This window comes from Prunus mume, linkage group LG5, assembly GCF_029339155.1.
Source record: "Prunus mume cultivar Tortuosa linkage group LG5, ASM2933915v1, whole genome shotgun sequence".
Taxonomy (NCBI): domain Eukaryota; kingdom Viridiplantae; phylum Streptophyta; class Magnoliopsida; order Rosales; family Rosaceae; genus Prunus; species Prunus mume.
In genome coordinates, this window is record NC_142702.1 from 16,767,118 (window position 1) to 16,786,152 (window position 19,035).

Here is a 19,035-nt window from a genome sequence, read left to right on the forward strand (position 1 = left end):
TATGGTTTTGCACGAATTTTGTCCACAAAGAGAGACGACACCACACGAGACCTCATCATCTTACTCTTTGATTCCTGTATCCGACTCACACATGTATGCACATTATTTAACATCCGAATTACAAAACAGCCAGTAGCTTCACAACGAGACGCATAAACATGCCAACTATAACCCTCTAACTTCTTATTTGAACAAACAGCAATCACCCGCCTCTTGTCATTGCTGGCATATAAAAAATTAAATCCTACTTCAAGAGCATACTTGCACAATTTCAACTGGAACTCCTCTGCACCACCGTCAAACTTCTGCCCGACATGATGTATATACGTCTCCCACTCATTCGACAACAAAAGCTTAGCACTTGCTCTCTTCAACCTGCCCAAAAATTCATTTATGTCTTCGACAGTACTAGAACACAACGACTCGCCCTTTCACATGCTATCAACTCCTTATTTCCACAAAAAATCACCACTATACTCATTGCTCTAGCATAAATCCTTAACTAAAATATCCACACTATTCACATTTGATATCAACAAATATGCCATCATCATGTCTAAATCACTATCCGTTTCTAGTAAACAACTCGAATAACCGGGCAACGAATACCGTAACGTGAAACTACCCAACTGCAAACCCCTAAATCTTAGGCACGAAATCTTCGAAACATCAACCATGGATGACTTTGATGAAACTGAAAACATAATGGTTTCCGACTTATATGTGCACTTGGCTATCACACAAACCTCCATTTGCTTTGAAAATGCAAACAAAACAACAAACAAAAACATAAAACAATTCAAATCAGTAAATAATGTAGATGGGCAGTTGTAACATTCCCATAGACTTGCAAATATTAGTCTGAAATCGAATTATGAAATAAGAAACTGCGCTGCAGTTTCTAGTAAAAACTGCAACAAACGGAAACTGTACGACAAAACATATACTCAAATTTGAATAGAAACCAAAAGGAAAAGTCATGTTCAAAGTCTTAAAACTAAGTTCAAAACGCATTCAAGTCCATAAGCAGCTGTAACATTGCCATACACTTGCAATGCAGTTTATAAAAAACTGCAATAAGCAGAAAAGGCAATGCAATTTATGACAGAAAATCAAAAAACTTTGAATAGAAACCAAAAGGAAACCACAATCAAAGTACAAAACGAAAATCCCAAAAACATATATGTCGATATAAACGAAAAAAGTTCTAAAGTACTCATACCTCAACACCTAGGATTGCCAAAAATCTCCCTAACCAAACAGCAGCTCAAAATCAAATTTGAAAACAAAACGAAGAAGATAGGGTTTATCATTGAACGCCACAAGATCGTGCCACCAAATCGCGCCACAAAACTGAGCTCGAAATACTGAACTAAGGAGAAGAAATCACCCAAATCGTCATTCCACATGCAAATGAATGAAAACGTAGCGAAAAATGAAAAAGAAAGACGAAGAAAATCGAACTAGAACCTACCAGAAAATTAAAGCTCCAATCGCAGAACGAGAACCAGAGCTCCAAACCCTCAAAGACAAACGAAAACGAAAGAGAAAGACCAAATCGCGCGTAGTTTAAACAACAAGGGGTAAAAGAGTCATTTACTTTGTAAGGTTTAAATATAGGCCATGCTTTTTAAGAAGAAGGGTAGCATTGTTTTTTCAGTTATTATTTTTTTGCTGGCCCAACGAATCTAGGCCTCCTATTTGACCTAATCCAAAATAACAATTCTTTCCTACATATGTATACGTATAATAGAAAATTAGCCACACACGTGAATTAAATTGGCACATGGGCTCCACTAATCTCTTCAATTTCTCTACGTTTTTTCTTGAGCTTTATTTTTGGGTTGCTTAGTGAGGTGGGTTACAACACTCTAGCGAGAGAGAGGGGATACCTAATGGGAAAGAAAAGAATGGTAAAATTGAGTAGTACAGAAATATTTTGAAAAAGGAGAAATAGAACGGTAACTAAAAAGAAGTAAATAATAATTAAATAATTAAATTACGAAAAGAGGGGTAAAAAAGAACAAGACCCATTCGATTTTGTGATTTCTGATCTCCTAAAAAACCTACCTTTTGACCACCTGACGGGTCAGTTTGTTACCACAATCACCCACCCTTTCTCTCTCCTCCTCCCCCTTCTCTCTTACCAAAACACCAAAACACCCCATTTTTTGCTTCTCTCTCTCTCTCTCTCTCTCTCTCTTTCTCTCTTTCTCTGTTTCAAGTTTTCATCACTCTCTGCGCTTTCTCATGGTGTCCCAATAAAACCCTAATATTTACTCCCACTCTCTCTCCGCAGGTACACTAATCAAACCCTAACCACTCCTATATTCACTTGGGTTATTATGTAAACACGATAAATATCTATGTGTTTGTATATTTCTGGCCTTTTAGGGTTTGTTTGATTTGATTTGGGTTTTGTGGATCTGCGTGGTGTGTTACAGAGAACAAAAAGGACTGAAATTTGAACGAGAAATTGGGAATTAAGGATAGGAATATATGTCCTTCAATCAATCAAGGTCGGATAAGAACGAGACGCAGTATCGGAAAACAGGGCGATCCGCAAGCTCTAATCAGCAGCACAGGGGATACTCACCCGCGTACCCTAAGGGCACCGCCGCTGGCGCCGGTGGGCCCGCCCCTTCCATCTCCTCCAACCGCAGGTGCTTATAGGTGTATTATATGGAGTTATATATATATATATGTATATATGTATATATGTATATGTGTAGGGTTTGTTTGTTTCTGATCAGTTTCAGTTTACTTTTAATAATCTTTGGACTGTGATTCTTAATTTGGGTTTGTTTTATTTTTTTCTGTGTTTTTTTTAATAATGAGCATGTTGGAAATTAGGGTTTGCTGATTTTTATTTTAAATATCCAGTTTTAAGAAGAATAATAACAATGCACAAGGAGGGCAATCCAGGGGAAGTGTAACCACTGTAAATCCTCTGGATTCTGGTATTGCTTCTACACAACGTGGTGGTGTACAGAATGGAGCGCATGTACAGCCCCAATTGCATGGTACAGAATTCGAAGTTCCAATTTTCTCAGTCCATAAATTTATGTGATAATTCAAAGTTCTCTTTTACAATATGTTTTCCTGATTTGGCTTGATTTTCATGTCCTGCAACTTTTTCTTCTGATTATTTTAATGTAGGAGGCTCTGATGCACTGGTTGCAACCACAGCTCCCAGGACTACTGATGCATCAGCCCCTCAGAGAAGCACCCGAACTGTTCCAAAGGCTCCAACTTCTCAATCTGCCTCCGTGACTTCCGACACAAGAACGCCCACTACACCAGCTAAGAGTAAGCTAACACTATGGACCATGGATTTTCTTGTTCTTGATTTTGGGGATGTTGGCATATTTTCAGAGTCACATAATAATGTTATGTTCTGTTGGTTTAGTCCCAGGAGATGCTTCCCAGGGATTTGCCTTTCAGTTTGGGTCTATAAGTCCTGGTTTCATGAATGGGATGCAGGTATTGTCATATGCTTGTGAACTTTTGATGAAAATTCTCTTGTTTCCTATATAACTAAGTGCTGGACGACTTTATACTATGTTTTTAAAAGTTGAAAGGTTGTGTTCCTTGTAGATTCCTGCTCGAACTAGCTCAGCACCCCCAAATTTGGATGAGCAGAAACGTGATCAGGTTAGCATGTTTCCTTCTCTCTCCCCTGGCTGTGTACTTGTAAATAAATAGTCCGATGGATTTTTCACATGATATTTTTTGACCGAATCCAGCCAGCAGTTGGTTTCTTCCTATAATTCCCTTCTCTTTGCAAATAAGATGATTTTTTTTTTTCTTAGTTAAATCATTTTGTTATAGATTGTCTGATTACCTTTGTATTTAGATTCAATATTCCCCCCATGACATTTAATTTCTAAGAGTAATTGGGTCACATTGGGTAGAGTTGATATTTTATCACTGATAATACTTTGTAATTTTTGTTATTAATTTGTGAAATGATTATACTATGTTTGAACATGCAGGCGCGCCATGATTCGTATAGAACCGTGCCCTCAGTGCCAACTCCTAATATTCCTAAGCAGCAATTACCAAGGAAAGATCCAGCTTCCATGGATCAACCTAATGCTTCTGAGGCTCATCTGGTGCCCAAGGTTAAAAAGGATGTGCAACCCTCACATGCAACCCCTGTTAGTCAAACTCAGAAACCTTCTGCTCTACCAATGGCTGGGATATCCATGCCAATGCCATTTCATCAGCAACAGGTTTCCTTGCAATTTGGTGGCCCTAACCAGCAGATTCAGTCTCAGGGTATGAGTGCCAATTCAGTTCAAATTCCAATGCCTATGTCAGTACCAATTGGTAGCAATCAAGTACAGCAGCCGGTGTTCGTTCCAGGTCTGCAACCCCATCCAATGCAGCACCAGGGAATTATGCATCAAGGCCCTTTTACCCCCCAAATGGGTCCTCAGGTGCCTCAGTTAGGCAGCATGGGGATCAGCATAGCGCCACAATACCCCCAACAACAGGGTGGGAAGTTTGGTGGCCCTCGTAAAACTTCTGTCAAGATTACACATCCAGATACACATGAAGAGTTGAGGCTTGATAAACGAACAGATTCATATTCAGATGGTGGGCCATCTGCCCCCAGGACTCACCCTAATGTTCCTCCTCAATCCCAGCCTATACAATCATTTGCCCCTTCCCATCATAGCAGCTATTATGCCAATTCTTATTCTGGTTCCCTATTTTTTCCAGCTCCAAATTCTCATCCTTTAACGAGTAGTCATATGCCACCCAGTTCACAGGCACCAAGATTTAGCTATCCAGTGAGCCAGGGTCCCCAAAATGTACCCTTCATTAATACACCAGCTCATAATGCCCTGCCTGTTAATAAGGCTGGGCCCCCTATGCACAATGTTGTGGATCCACCCAACGTGGAACATGCACGTGATATACATAATGTACCTGCTGCTGTTCCATCAGCAACTATTCCCGTCGTAGTTAAAGCAGCTGTTGGAACTGTTGGAGAGAAGGTTGTTGACCCAGTACCAAACAGCTCCGCTGCTGTTGAAAAAGGTGAACTTCCCAAGGCTTCGAAATCATCTGGAGAAATTAACCAATTTCATCCTCAGAGGTACTCTGAGCTTTCAACTGATGGCTTAATGCACAGTGACCAATCAATCCTCAAATCATTGCCAGTGACAGCAAAAGCATCTGCAGGTAATCCTGCTGCTGTATTAATTGAAAGCCAGGTATCAAATCCTTTGTCCTCTGCTTCAGCTGCTCCAACTGAGGAGTCTGTACCAGTTGTGACCACCACCGAGACCAGAAGAAAGGAAACGCTTAGCCGTTCAAACTCAATTAAAGATCAGCTGAAGAAGCCAGGCAAGAAAGGAAATAATCAAGCACAGCATCAGGTACTTATTTTCTGTACTTTCATATAACCTTCCTTTTTCTTATCTTCACTATTTTGAAGGTAAAAAATTTGAGTTTCATCTGTTGCTTATAATTTTTGTTGGCATGAATGTACACCCTTGATCACAGGTTGTTGGGCAGTCTATCTCTACATCAAGCACTCCCTCTCGGGCTTCAGAACATGGTATATCTTCTAGTAGTGATGTTTCTGAAACTGTAGAAGCTAATACAACTCTTGCTGCAGTAAGTGGTGATTCTGTGTCTGAATCAGTGAAGGAATTACTCTCGAATGTTAGTGCTGCTACAGCTGATGGTTCTGAATCTAAGGCTGAAGCAATTGGGGAAGGCATTATCCCCATCTCTTCTGAAATATCTGGTGCTGGGGTTGTTGGCAGTTCTTCAGATTCTATTCATCATGGTCAACTAGACAATTCTTTACCGCTAGTTAAACAGGGAAAACATGACTTGGGGGGAGCAGAAAAACAGGCAGAACAAAGTTTGTCTGAAAATTACAGACAGGATACTAATAGTCGTGGTATTTCTGCAGAACCTATCTCCATAAAACCTCTGGAACCTGTTAAAGAAAATGCAGAGAATTCTGAAGGCAGTGCTGTCGCAACCTCAGAAACTGCACAAGGAGGGCAGGCCCAACATGAGAGTTGCCATGCAGATTTTGACGGAAAGGATGCCTCTTCAAGCAGAAGTGATACCATGGGTAGTAAAGAAGTTGCTGTTTCAAAGTGCAGCAAATTAGACCAGCAGTATGCTCTTGTTCAAACTACAGAAGTTTCAGGTACAACTATGACAAATGAAGGGATAAATGTGGAGAATACTGGTGGTGGTGGGGGAAGTATTGAGAATATTGGTAGTGGCGGGGATCCACTTACAGTGTCAGGCTCCAAGGACAAACCCCTTCCTGAACTGAGTAGACAGAAGAGTACTACTGCAAAAGGGAAGAAGAAAAGAAAAGAAATTCTATCCAAGGCAGATGCTGCTGGTATGACTTCTGATCTTTATGGGGCATATAAAAACCCTGAAGAAAAGAAAGGTATTGCCTCTCCTGAAAGCATGGAAAGCACTACTGGCATAGTTTCAAAGCAGGTAGCTACTGATGCTCCTCAGCAAGATGCTGTTGGGAGAGAAGAAGATGCACCGAGTAAAGCTGAGCCAGATGATTGGGAAGACGCTGCTGACATCTCTACCCCAAAACTGGAAGCCTCAGATAATGGAGAACAGGTCCGGGGAGGAGGGGTGCATTCTGACAAAGATGGACATGGGCATGGGGCAAAGAAGTATTCCAGAGATTTTCTTTTGAAGTTTTCTATGCAATTTACTGAGCTTCCAGAAGGTTTTGAAATAATGTCTGATGTAGCAGAGATTTTGAATGCCCATATCAATACTTCTCCTTCTATTGATTATGATTCACTCCCTAGTCCAGGAAGAATTATTGACAGGCAGGGAGGGGCAATAAGACTTGATCGTCGTGGGAGTGGACTGATTGATGATGATAGATGGAATAAGGGTGGTGCTGCCAATTTCCGAGCTGGCCAAGGAGTAAATTTTGGTGTTTTGAGGAATCCACGTCCATCGACACCAGTTCAGCAGCATGTTAGAGGGATCCTTCCTGGGCCTACTCAGTCTGTTGGTCCTCAGGGAGGGATGCAAAGAAATAATTCTGATGCTGACAGGTGGCAGAGAGCTTCGAATTTTCAACCAAAGGGTTTGATGCCTTATCCTCATACTCCATTACAGGTGATGCACAAAGCTGAGAGGAAGTATGAAGTGGGTAAAGTGAGTGATGAAGAGCAGGCCAAGCAAAGGCAGTTAAAGGCTATATTAAACAAGCTAACTCCACAAAATTTTGAAAAACTATTTGAGCAAGTAAAAGCTGTTAATATTGATAATGCGACAACACTAACTGGTGTCATCTCACAGATATTTGACAAGGCTCTTATGGAGCCTACTTTTTGTGAGATGTATGCTAACTTCTGTTTTTATCTTGCGGGAGAGTTACCTGATTTCAGTGAAGACAATGAAAAGATAACTTTTAAGAGATTGCTTTTGAACAAGTGCCAGGAGGAATTTGAGAGAGGAGAAAGAGAGCAAGAGGAAGCCAATAAGGCTGATGAGGAAGGTGAGGTGAAACAGTCTGAAGAGGAAAGAGAAGAGAAAAGAATTAAAGCGCGAAGACGAATGTTGGGTAACATTAGATTAATTGGGGAGCTATACAAGAAAAAAATGTTGACAGAGAGGATTATGCACGAATGCATTAAGAAGTTGTTAGGTCAGCAACAGACTCCAGATGAGGAAGATATTGAAGCTTTGTGCAAACTAATGAGCACAATTGGGGAGATGATTGATCATCCCAAAGCCAAGGAGCACATGGATGCATATTTTGACAGGATGAAAAGCTTATCGAATAACATGAAATTATCTTCTAGAGTTAGGTTCATGTTGAAGGATTCAATTGACTTGAGAAAGAATAAATGGCAGCAGAGGAGGAAAGTAGAGGGTCCGAAAAAGATTGAGGAACTGCACAGAGATGCTGCACAAGAACGACAGGCACAAGCTAGTAGGCTAGGCCGTGGTCCAGGAATGAACCCATCAGCTAGAAGGACTCCTATGGATTTTAGTCCAAGAGGATCAACTATGTTATCTTCACCAAATCCCCAGATGGGTGGTTTCCGTGGGATGCCTGCTCAGGTCCGTGGCTATGGTAGTCAGGATGTCCGTGCAGATGAAAGACATTCTTATGAGGGTAGGACCTTGTCAGTTCCCTTGACTCAAAGACCCCTCGGTGATGATTCTATTACTTTGGGTCCCCAGGGTGGACTTGCTAGAGGAATGTCCATCAGAGGACCACCATCAATGTCAGCTGCTCCTCAGGCTGAAATATCTCCCAGTGTCGGAGACTCCAGGAGGATGGCAGCTGGTTTGAATGGTTACAGTTCTCTTTCAGAGCGTCCAACTTACAACCCAAGGGAGGAACATATGCCAAGACATTTGCCAGATAGATTTGCAGGTCCAGCGGCTTATGATCACTCAAATGCACCAGAGCGTAATGTAAATTTTGGTGGTAGGGACCCAAGGAATTTGGATCGTAGTTTCGATAGATCTCGTCCAGCTTCACCAGCCACGCGCACATGCTCCTGCTTTAACACAAAATGTTCCTCAAGAAAAGGTGTTGACTGAAGACCATCTCAGAGATATGTCCTTGGCAGCAATTAAAGAATTTTACAGGTATGTCCTTATCTCATGCATATGCTTATACTGTTCTGATGTATTTGTGTTATTTTCTTAGGTTGATATTTCTCAGATGCGATAGTTTTTTAGGTGCTTGCTCAAAATCTGTATATGTTAAGAGTGTGATTTGTGTTGTATCTGTGAAAGAAAAGTAGATCATGTGTGCTGTGCTTAGGGGAATGGATGGGACTTAGGACCAATGGTTGGTAAACTTCCTTTTGCATAAATAGAACCTAGTATGGACTTGCTTGTTTCTATGGCTTTGAAACTGACGTCACAGGCAATTAAGTCTCTGGTGGATGTATTTTTTCTTCTCCCCTAGGGCACAAAGCAGTGATTTCTACTTACTCTCGCATTCTTCTTGATAACCAACTTATCTACAATTGTTTGATTTGAGTTGGAAAATTCACTTCCTATGCAGTTGGTCAATTGTTTTAGTTGTGGTCTTGGTTGAACCGGATACTTGCATTCATTTAAATCTTTATGGTTTTCCATGTCTATCTTGAAAATTGGGCTTCAAGTGCTAATGTAGAGTGTTTTGGGAGCTTAGTTTTTATGCACAGCTTAGGAAAATTTGGAAATAAAGAATTTGGACCATTTAGCATGTAGCTACTAGCCACACAGGTTTATATGCTGGTGAAGAGAATCATAATGCTAATGTTTCTCAAATTTTGGGATGGCTCTCTCTCTCTCTCACAGAGAAATTGGACTTCACCTCACTATTATCAGAGTGCAATTGTGACTCATTAAAATGAGCACAAATGTGAAATTTATGCTTTTGCATTCATGGGTGCTGAGAAACTCTGGGAAGTTATTTTGCAAGGAGAGATTGTAGACTATTGTATTAAACTGCTTCTTTGGTAACATCATTACAAAAATCTTGAATAATGTGATCACTAAAGATCTGTATTTAATTAGTTGTATCCATTCTTGTTTCTGTTCCTCTTTCTCTTCTTGTTTCTGTTCCTGATACTTGATACTAGAGTCAGACCCATCTATGGTGGCTGCTCACCAGTCTTTGACATTAAAGAAATTAATACAATATCGTTGATGTCCAAAGTCTACTCATCGGCTTTCTAAGAATTCATCTTAGACAACATTCTATGCTTTGGCCTGTGTATTGAAATTATTCACTTTTGGGATAGCAGAATTTCTTTCTGTAAAAGCATGGATCCATTTAGGAGTAGTAGCTAGACAGTGGTTTTATTTTATTTACGCACCTAATCTGTGGTTTATATTGTTTATAGCTGTAATTGTAGCATGGTGGTTTGCGAAGACTAATTCCTTGTTTGTATTAACAACTGAAACCCGTTGAAGTAAACTGGAATTTAGTCAACACTACCGGTTTTATATTACTGTTAAAATAATGAAGCACATTAGATGAATCGAGGTTCTTTTCAACAACAAAAAAAGGTTCTATGGTGACTTTCATTGAAATACGTTGTTTATTATTCACCTCTCATATTATTCGATGGGTGCAATATATTTTTGTGCCTATTATGTGGGAAACTTTTGAAATGTTTTGTAGAACTTGTGATATGTTATCTGTAACTCTTGTTAAGATTTTCATAAGCTCTTTCTTAATTTATTTATTTTTCTTCATATTTCAGTGCCCGAGATGAGAAAGAGGTTGTTTTATGCATCAAAGAGTTGAACTCACCAAGCTTCCATCCATCAATGATATCTCTTTGGGTCACAGACTCTTTTGAGAGGAAGGACACGGAAAGAGATCTCTTGGCAAAGCTTCTAGTGAACCTTACAAAGTCCCATGATGGCACTTTGAGTCAATCCCAGCTCATCAAAGGGTAGGAAAGTTTACTTTTTCATTTGGTTATCGAAATTGATGGCCTTATGTGTAGTGTGGGTTTTTCTTTTATTTAATTTCTTATTCATCTGCCCAGGTTTGAAACTGTTCTCTCCACCTTGGAGGATGCCGTGAATGATGCCCCTAAGGCACCGGAGTTTCTTAGCCTCATCTTTGCCAAAGTCATTCTAGAAAACGTTGTTTCCTTGAAACAGATTGGGGAAATAATATATGAAGGTGGAGAGGAGCCAGGGCATCTTCTGGAAGTTGGGCTTGCGGGCAATGTTCTTGGAAATATCCTGGAGATTATCAAATTAGAGAAAGGAGATAGTGTTTTGAATGAGATTCGTACGGCCTCCAACTTGCGGTTGGAGACTTTTCGGCCTCCAGATCCTCGCAGATCAAGGATACTAGAAAAGTTTATTTAGAGAGGTAGTGATGCTCATTGTAATCCTGCTAGAAAAATTCATGGCTAGTGCTTTTAGGGTTCTAAATGAATTTGCAAAAAAAATATATATATATTTTTCTTGGTGGAGGCGGGGTGGGAATTTATGTATGGGGGTTATCATTCTCCATGTTTTAATGTTATTTCTTAAAAATATTTACTGCAGTTATGAAAGGTTCAATTGAGCATCACATTTTATGGCCTCTCTTGTGATTGCCCTTCTGTTCTGGTTGGACTCATAACAGGCTAGCTATTTTTGTGAAAACTACTCTAAAGCATTCGGCCCTGTAAAATTTCGTTGGAATTATAATTATGTATCCAATTTGTAGAACACAATGTCGGTTTTCAAAGACATGATATGGATGTCTCATAAGGCTAGTTTTCCTAGAAAAACTAGAAAGCATATTAGATGGAATTGAAATAACAAATTGGTATGTAAATATTAGATTGAGTGGATTTGAAACTAAGTGCCCGTTTGACATTGCTTATTTGGGGTGATAAGTGATTTTTTAAGTGAGAGAAAGTTATAGGGGAAAACAACTAATGAGATGCTTTCATTTTCTGATTATGCATGAATCAGTTTAGAAAAGGCTTTGAGTTTGATGATTATGCAGGAATTATTTTTTAATTATGAGAGAATCAGTACCAAGAACACTTTTTAACAAAAAAAACTTATTTAACACCAAATTGTTTTCTCTGACAGCTAACTTTCATAGCAAATCTAATAACGATTACTTTCACAGCACAACAATGCCAAACTGACTCTTAACACATGAAGTAGTATGTTGGAAATAATTATATGCAAAGAATCATTTGAAATTTGTTCATGTTTTTTTTTTCTTTTCATTTTCTTCTCATTTAAATCTTAACATGTATGGATTGATTGTCAAAACAAACAATTTAATTTTGTATGGTCGGGGTACACCTGTACCATCCAATACACATGAGACATGTGGAAATATTCTCAAATACACACAGGACATAAAAATAAAATATTTCCACATGTCCTATGTATATTGGATGGTATAGGTGTATCCAAAACATACAAAAAATTTCTCCTAAATGAGCCCTAAAAGAAGCCGGTAATTTTCTTTCTTGCTTAAAGTTTAAGCTTCGTATATATCTCAAAAGAAAGTTAAAGCTTTGTATGGAAAAAGTAGGTGAAGTGTAGCCAAATCTTACAGTAATGTGCTTTTCATGCTCTACACGTCATAAAGTGGGCATGAACACTGAGAGGTACTTGCAATCCATTTTATCAAGGCAGGGACGACCAATGCTCACTACAAGATTTAAAGATTCTGTTCTTCTTCTGGCTATGGTGTTAAAAAATCTTTTCTTCACTTGCCCACTAAGTTTCTTTTGGATACAAAGCAAGAGCACTTGCAGCAGCAAAGAGGGCTTTGATGGTTTCTTAGTGTTCGATTGCCTCAAGTACAGTCATGCTGTGGCTTTACCGGGAAGAAAATATGATGTCTAGTTCATGTTCGAGACCTTTTGCATATGCAATTCCATATGGTACGTTTAATTTGTTTATTTTAGTGACATGACTGCAAACTTTGTTGTTTGTTTACATCATTTTTATGAGTCCTCCATTATGTCTTTTACTGTCTTATTTATTTCCCCCTCTTCAATAATTTTTTTTTATTTAACCCAAAAAAAAAAAAACCCATATCATCCTCTTCTAACAGCAAATAATTAAGTGCCCAATTCTTTCATTAGTTAAACAAGCAAAGAGAACTCCAAACTTTTATAAACGAAAATGACGAAAAACCATTAATTTCAGAATTTCTATATTATAAATAAACAAATATATATTACTTATTATTAATAATAAAAATACCATCTGTTTTTTTTCTTCTCTAAAATTCTCCCCAAATGGCCATAGAATCATGCTAGGTTTTTCTTTTTCCCCATAATCTAACCCGAGACAAAGTCCTAAAGCAATCAATATAAACGATAACACAAACAGAGTTTGTTTCGCTGTGGTTGTGCTTTGACATTCAAAGTGCTAGTCGGTGTACAAGAATTTTGCTTAACACTAAATTTTTAATACCAGAAAAGTAAGATGTAGACACACGGTTCAAAACATCTATAGCCTAAAATAGTACAGGAAGAATCTATTTATTACTCATCGAAGGAGTTGTATCATCAAGAATCTATAGCCTAAAATACCTTCTCTGAAAAATAATATCTGTTAATCATATAGACAGAAACAATCAGAGGGAGAAAGGCTTTGTATACACATCGAATGGCTCGCAGGCAGTTAATTGCGGCTCCTGCAACAAAGCAAAACAGAATGGCAAATCAATCTGTAAATTCATTAAAACCAACGAGTTGGATGCTAATACACTAACGAGCCTGTCACAATATCATTTGGTGCATGCTCATGCCTTGAAGTCAAGTGCAAATTGAACTTATCTCTATGCTTTCCTATAGAAAACTCAAGAGTGGAAATTTACCCCTATTTCCATATGTTGGTATTACTACTAGATCATCATTCAACTTCAAAAACTACTAAAAACATGTCGTGCAAGCTGATACCTGTCTCAACCCGCCAGTGTCACTGCCTCCTGTCAGAAGCATCCCAAGGAGAGATGTAACAGCACTACCACCACCACCACCACCACCAAGGAGAGATGTAACACCACCACCAAGGCCACTACCACTACCCGTACTTCGAATAGTAGAACGCATAGAATTGAGAATGCTTCCATATGTGCCCGCTTGTCCACGTTCAATTGCTTGGATGAAGCAGAAAGTCATGGCACCTGTTGACGTGATCTTTGATAGAGCCTGTTCCCAATAAAGCATGAGATCAGACATGCTCTACTTGAGATTTAAACTATAATTTTATAAAGTCTAGACCTCTTTTATCTTTTCAAACTTACAGACGTATCAGCAGAAGTCTGATCATCATCACAACCACTGAACGAAATGACTTCTCCTCCACTTGTGCCTTTCCATACACCTGATCGAGGGCGATGATCCTCCCATACATATCGTCCATTCCTAAATCAAGAAAGGAAATTTGTCCGTAGTTAGAAATCCCTACTTTAGACAAGGAGTAATTGAGTAGGTAGACACAGAAAGGAAACTTATCCATACTAAGAAATCCCTACCTATTGCAGATTGTTAAAAAAATTTAATGGAAAGGAAACTAACCTGTCCATTCGACAAAGGAATGGCAAATCTAGTACGGTGCCGCTATGACAAGCATCTATTATTGCATGAAGCTTAACCCCATGAGGAATGGGCCTTACAATTGCTGCATTTATCTCATCATCAACAATCATACCCTGAGTTTCGAAGTCAAGGGGACAAAGGGTTTCATCATATCCATCAACTTCTTCACCATTATAATTCCTCTGTCGTGAACCATGACCAGAGTAATGAAACAGGAGGGAGTCACCAGGTTGACAGCCTTGTACAAGCCAATGTAATGCCATTCTAATGTTGTATTTGTTTGGAATCTTGGATGGGTGAGTTTCTTCTTCTGCAGTTCAAAATATGGATACAAACTATGAGTAGACATGTTATTAAACATAAGAAAAAGAAATATATTCACCAAAGGGTTTGGAAATTGAATTAGAGCATCAAGAAAAATTGAAAATTACTGTGTATTTGAATGCTAATTATTCTATATTAAAAAGACAAGAACTTTCAAAAAGAAAAATGGAATCAAACTACTTCTTTAAAACTTTTAGCAGATCAGTTCCTGCACAAACATTTTCTTTGTGTCACTTTGTCAGAAGAAAAAGGAGAGAAATTTTGGTATTGGGAGGGCGAAAGACTATCGAAGAAATATATATTACATAAATCATTAGTGTTATATATATATATACACACACATGAAGACACCTACAAAATGATACACCAGCAGCAATGTTCCTTCTTATCAACTACCAATGATGAGCAGAGTGAAGCCACAAGACCAAAAACTACTTGACGTGATTTTAGTGCTTTCAACTGTTAAATGACACAATACAAAAGCTGCAAAATTTTAATTCTGATAGAACCCAAAAAAAAAAAAAAAAGATCCTGTAAATACTCAAGCCGTCTACCTGCCTTCAGTTGGAATAAATGTTCCCCATGCACATATCTACTACTCGCCATAGGCCATCTCAAGTTTTATTCTCTTAGTTATTTTTCAGAAGTGCACTAAGCCAAATATCACACATAGCCATAGGCCACTCTACGTCCTAGATCAGCTCTTTGATATCCTACAAACAAGATCTACACGGTTCCTGTGAACTGTACAAGCTCAGCATGAGAGAGTCGCAAAAAGATCCAAAGTCTAGAATAGAATAAGTCCATTGATGATCTAACTATCAAATCATGCACAACAAATTGTACCTACAAGTTCCCATACAACACGCCTTTCGTCAGGCTAATTGTCAGTAACTGATTGTTCAGCTAGACAGCACCTTAAGTTTATTGTTTTCCAGATAAGTAATTTCATATGATGGTCTTGAAAGAAGATCAAGAGTCATAGAATGATTACTAAAATCAAAGTGTCTTCTACAATTAGTTAGGTACATAATATACCATATATAATGCACGCATTGCAAATTCAACTCCTAGTTGTTAACAGAATTTTGGGTTGTTCTTTCTTCTTTATCGCCAACGAGTATTCCTACAAGCACAAATTTCCCTTCAAATGCCCAAAAACCCTTCACTCATATCTTCACTTCTCTGCTAAGTTAAATAGCCAAACATCCTATTTGGAACTTCTAATTGATAGGATTCGCAGCTGCTTTTCTCATCCAAACCTTCTTCTCACAAACACTAGCCAAACATATCGTAAATGATCCACTTTCCTACTTGAAACTTGTACCTGCAATATTCAGCTGCATATTTCATCCTAACTGATGCAGGAGCATCTACAAGGCTGTCCAAGACTGCTTGAGCCCACTAGCGAACTAGGCTAGGGTTCTAGTTAATTTGGGGATTTTAATTACTTTATTATCTTCTTATTTGTCACGTTTGCTTTTATGCCTTAAGTTATTGAAGTAGTCGTAGTAGGGCTAGGATTTATTTAAGTAGGCCTAGCAGAACTAGGATTAGTAAGTTTCTTAATAGCTAAAAACTAGGATACTAAACAGACTATTAAGAGAGACTCTGTATACAGTTTTTATCAATATCATTCAAGAAAATCAGATTAAAGATCCATGCAGACATGTATAAGGAAAATTAGACCTCATATATTCTGTAACCAATAAAAGATCCAATTCAGTTATACGTACAATCAGGCAAAAAGGCTCTCAACCCCTATATGTTTCCTACCCATCATAGTATGCCCAAGGTTGGCTTTGTATTTTCCTGATTCTGAAGACATGCGCTTCCTTTGCCATATTTGTGTCCAAAAAGCATTTGAAAATGAAAGTTGCCAGTACTTTTCAGTAGAATTACCGAACATAATTACTTAGCTTTAACTTTGAGGAACATATTTCTTAACTCATTACTGGATTTTGGCTTTTCATCACCCTGTTCCTCAGTTTTTGGTTTATTTGCAGTCTTACCAAGTGAAAGGATCCTGGGAGTTGCAAATGTGTTCCTACCCCTCAGCTGCACATTGTCGCTTCCTCGAGTATGAGTAGACTGCAGTGCTCGATGTGCCCTAGATCCATTGGAGGTCTCAGCAGATTCTCTAGACTCAGATCCCCTGGCATGTTCTTTTTTCCCCTGCTTCAGATCTGATCATGCAATGTTCAGCTTCTTTCCAAGGAGCCTTTGCTTATATTTTGCTACAGCTGCAATGAGGTGTGCATCATCTGAAAAATCCACAAATGTCATTTCCCTTGGCTTTCCAGTGAACTTGTCATGCAGTATTCTAATAGCAACCACTCCCCCAACATCACTGAAGATTTGACGCAGATGTTCTTCATTTGCCTTAGAGGGAAAATTTAATACAAATGCAGTGCACTGATGAGCATGTACTTTTGTTTTTCTCTGAAACAGGCTCTTTCATCGGTTGCTCATTTTCTACATCTGGTTTGTCACCCTTTGCTTTGATCTTTTCCTCTGTATTTTGTTCAAAGGAGTTCAGAATCTCAGAATCCTTCCCATGTGCTTTCTTTATCTTTTGAGCTGCATTCTTTTGCCACTTTGCTGGATATTGTTCATCAGGTATCTCTGAAACTTGCTTTTTCATGTCACAAGCATTCTTCTTGAAATAATCATCCCCCTCTCCTGTAAATTTGGTTTCTTGTTGTGACTTAAATAATTGTTGCCCTTCCAGACGAGGAGTGACCTTTTGTCCAGCACAGTCAAAATCATCCAAGGAACTAAACTCCCTCTCAAAGCATAACCACAAGTGGCAGATGTCCTCTGAACCAGTTCCGGGGAATCTTTTAGCATCTCCTACATAGAGACCAAGCTGCATTCACATGCCCCAATTCAGTTTCCATTGCTATATAACCTTGCCATGCTTCCAGCATTGAACCACGAATCTTAAGTAAACTTTCCCAAACTTCGCGAGCTGCCAGTAAGTAGTCCTTAGGCAGATTTAGCTCTAGACAGGCCCAATAAGGATGCAAACGTAACAAACCATCTGTGATATTTAGGTATGCTGAAAAGTAATATGAAGCATTCTGAAAGGTTTCCCTTATTAATGAATAATCCAAGATGTCTCTCCTTCAACAGGGCATGAGAGTCTTCTTCTTAGGCCATCAACATGGGTGAGGTATAAATTCAGGTACTCATCGAGGGTTAAAATGCATTGCGGGGACTTCTCAAACACAGCAGCAATCTCTTTCTCAGAAGCATGACCATGCTCCAACGAAAGCAAATATCAGACCCAAAGTTCTCCAACACATGGGCAATTCTTTACTGCCCTGGAATAAACGTTGGTTATAATACTTCCAACCTTCAATGTTTTATCCAAATAGTGAGTATATTCAAGCCAGAGATAACTGGATATAGGAAAGTCAGTAATAGCACGTTCATACAACATAACCTGCTGAGTAGTTAATGAAATTTTGAAGTCCTTCTGAGTCAGACATATCCTGCTGACAAATCTGTTTTTCAAGATGAAAGCTAGCATTATACAATTCCAACGCTTTTTGGTAAACTGAGGCAACATGGGATGAAATCCAATCCAGGCCACTGGAGCCAGCATCAAGAATGTTTCCTTGTTCCACCTCCCATGCCTTCTAATCCAAAAGTGTTGACCTCATATCAACATGGGGGACTGACAACTGATGGTGGAATAAATTACGAATGAGCTGAATTTGCTTTTCTCTTGCCTGATTGTCAGTCTCATCAAAAAATATGGCTTGTTCAAATTCCCTGTACCCTTCCCATAGTTTATTGCCTTCAGAAACATGCAAACCAGCTGCAGTAAGGACCTGTTCAAATAGATTTCTTGCCTTCAAAATACCAGCAGACGAACATTCTCTTACTGAGGGATCATTTTGTTGAACAAAATACAAGTATTCATGCCAAAGAGAGACGGACAGGTACTCAAAGACTCCTCGCTCATAAAGCTTTTCAATAGCAGGAAAAGCATGAGACCCTGTGGACAGAGAAGCTTTATCCTTAGCCCAATCCTGCCACATAGAAGGGGTTAACAGAAACAGCTCATTCATAGCTTCCATTGCTTGCCTCAGCTTTTCAATGTCAGCCATTTGCCTCAAAATCTTTATGTATTGGACATGACCATTGTAGTTGCCAGGATTGGTCGAGAGCTCGGCTTCTAGGGTTTGGAGCTGCAGGTTTTTCTGGGCTTGGTCCCCGTCCTCCGAGCCAGAATCAGAGTTGGAATCTGAGGAGCTAGGGTCTTGGTCAGGGAGGTCTGGCATGGGTTGTTCTCCATTGTTGTCTTCTTTAGAAGTACCGGTCTGTGGTTCAGGGTTTACGGTTTCTTCTTCCATCTATGATCTCATTTGATATTGTTTGTTTCTTTCTTCCACTGAGACCAAATTGTAAGCTTTTTACTTTTATGTCTTATGTTATTTGAGCAGTCCTAGTAGGGCTAGGAATTATCAAGTAGTCCTAGTAGAATTAAGATTTATTAGGTTTCTTGAGCTAGAACTCAATTATTTCCATTCACGGTTCGATTTTACAGCCGCTGAAAAGCAGCTCAGACCTACTTCCCTGCACCCCTAACCTTTTTCTCACAAACACTACCCCTAAAGCCTCAACCTTTATGGCCTAA

At 39.0% G+C, this 19,035-nt stretch overlaps 1 protein-coding gene, 1 long non-coding RNA gene and 1 pseudogene across 4 annotated transcripts; 2 read left to right on the plus strand and 1 right to left on the minus strand.

Annotated features, from left to right (window-relative positions):
• The first annotated feature begins 2,162 nt into the window (after nt 1–2,162).
• EIF4G (eukaryotic translation initiation factor 4G) lies at nt 2,163–11,083 on the plus strand. Its single transcript, XM_089051528.1, is given in 11 exon segments — nt 2,163–2,299; nt 2,445–2,663; nt 2,884–3,023; nt 3,160–3,309; nt 3,410–3,483; nt 3,598–3,654; nt 3,996–5,390; nt 5,518–8,528; nt 8,530–8,628; nt 10,242–10,436; nt 10,533–11,083. Coding segments are annotated over 10 exon segments (5,616 nt in total). The 5' UTR covers nt 2,163–2,299; nt 2,445–2,499; the 3' UTR covers nt 10,864–11,083.
• A 908-nt stretch (nt 11,084–11,991) lies between these two features.
• On the plus strand, nt 11,992–18,859 carry LOC148917151 (uncharacterized). 2 transcript variants are annotated; one of them, XR_016126619.1, is made up of 2 exons: nt 11,992–12,395; nt 13,317–18,859. It is a non-coding gene; the product is annotated as an uncharacterized LOC148917151 (long non-coding RNA). The 2 variants fall into 2 exon arrangements; XR_016126620.1 differs by having other exon boundaries at nt 14,009–18,859.
• Nucleotides 12,907–18,751, minus strand: LOC103331492 (uncharacterized; annotated as a pseudogene). Its single transcript, XR_016126618.1, has 5 exons — nt 16,400–18,751; nt 14,043–14,373; nt 13,769–13,889; nt 13,422–13,673; nt 12,907–13,156 (listed from the first exon to the last, which is right to left on the minus strand). The product of XR_016126618.1 is annotated as an uncharacterized LOC103331492 (transcript).
• Nucleotides 18,860–19,035: the final 176 nt, after the last annotated feature.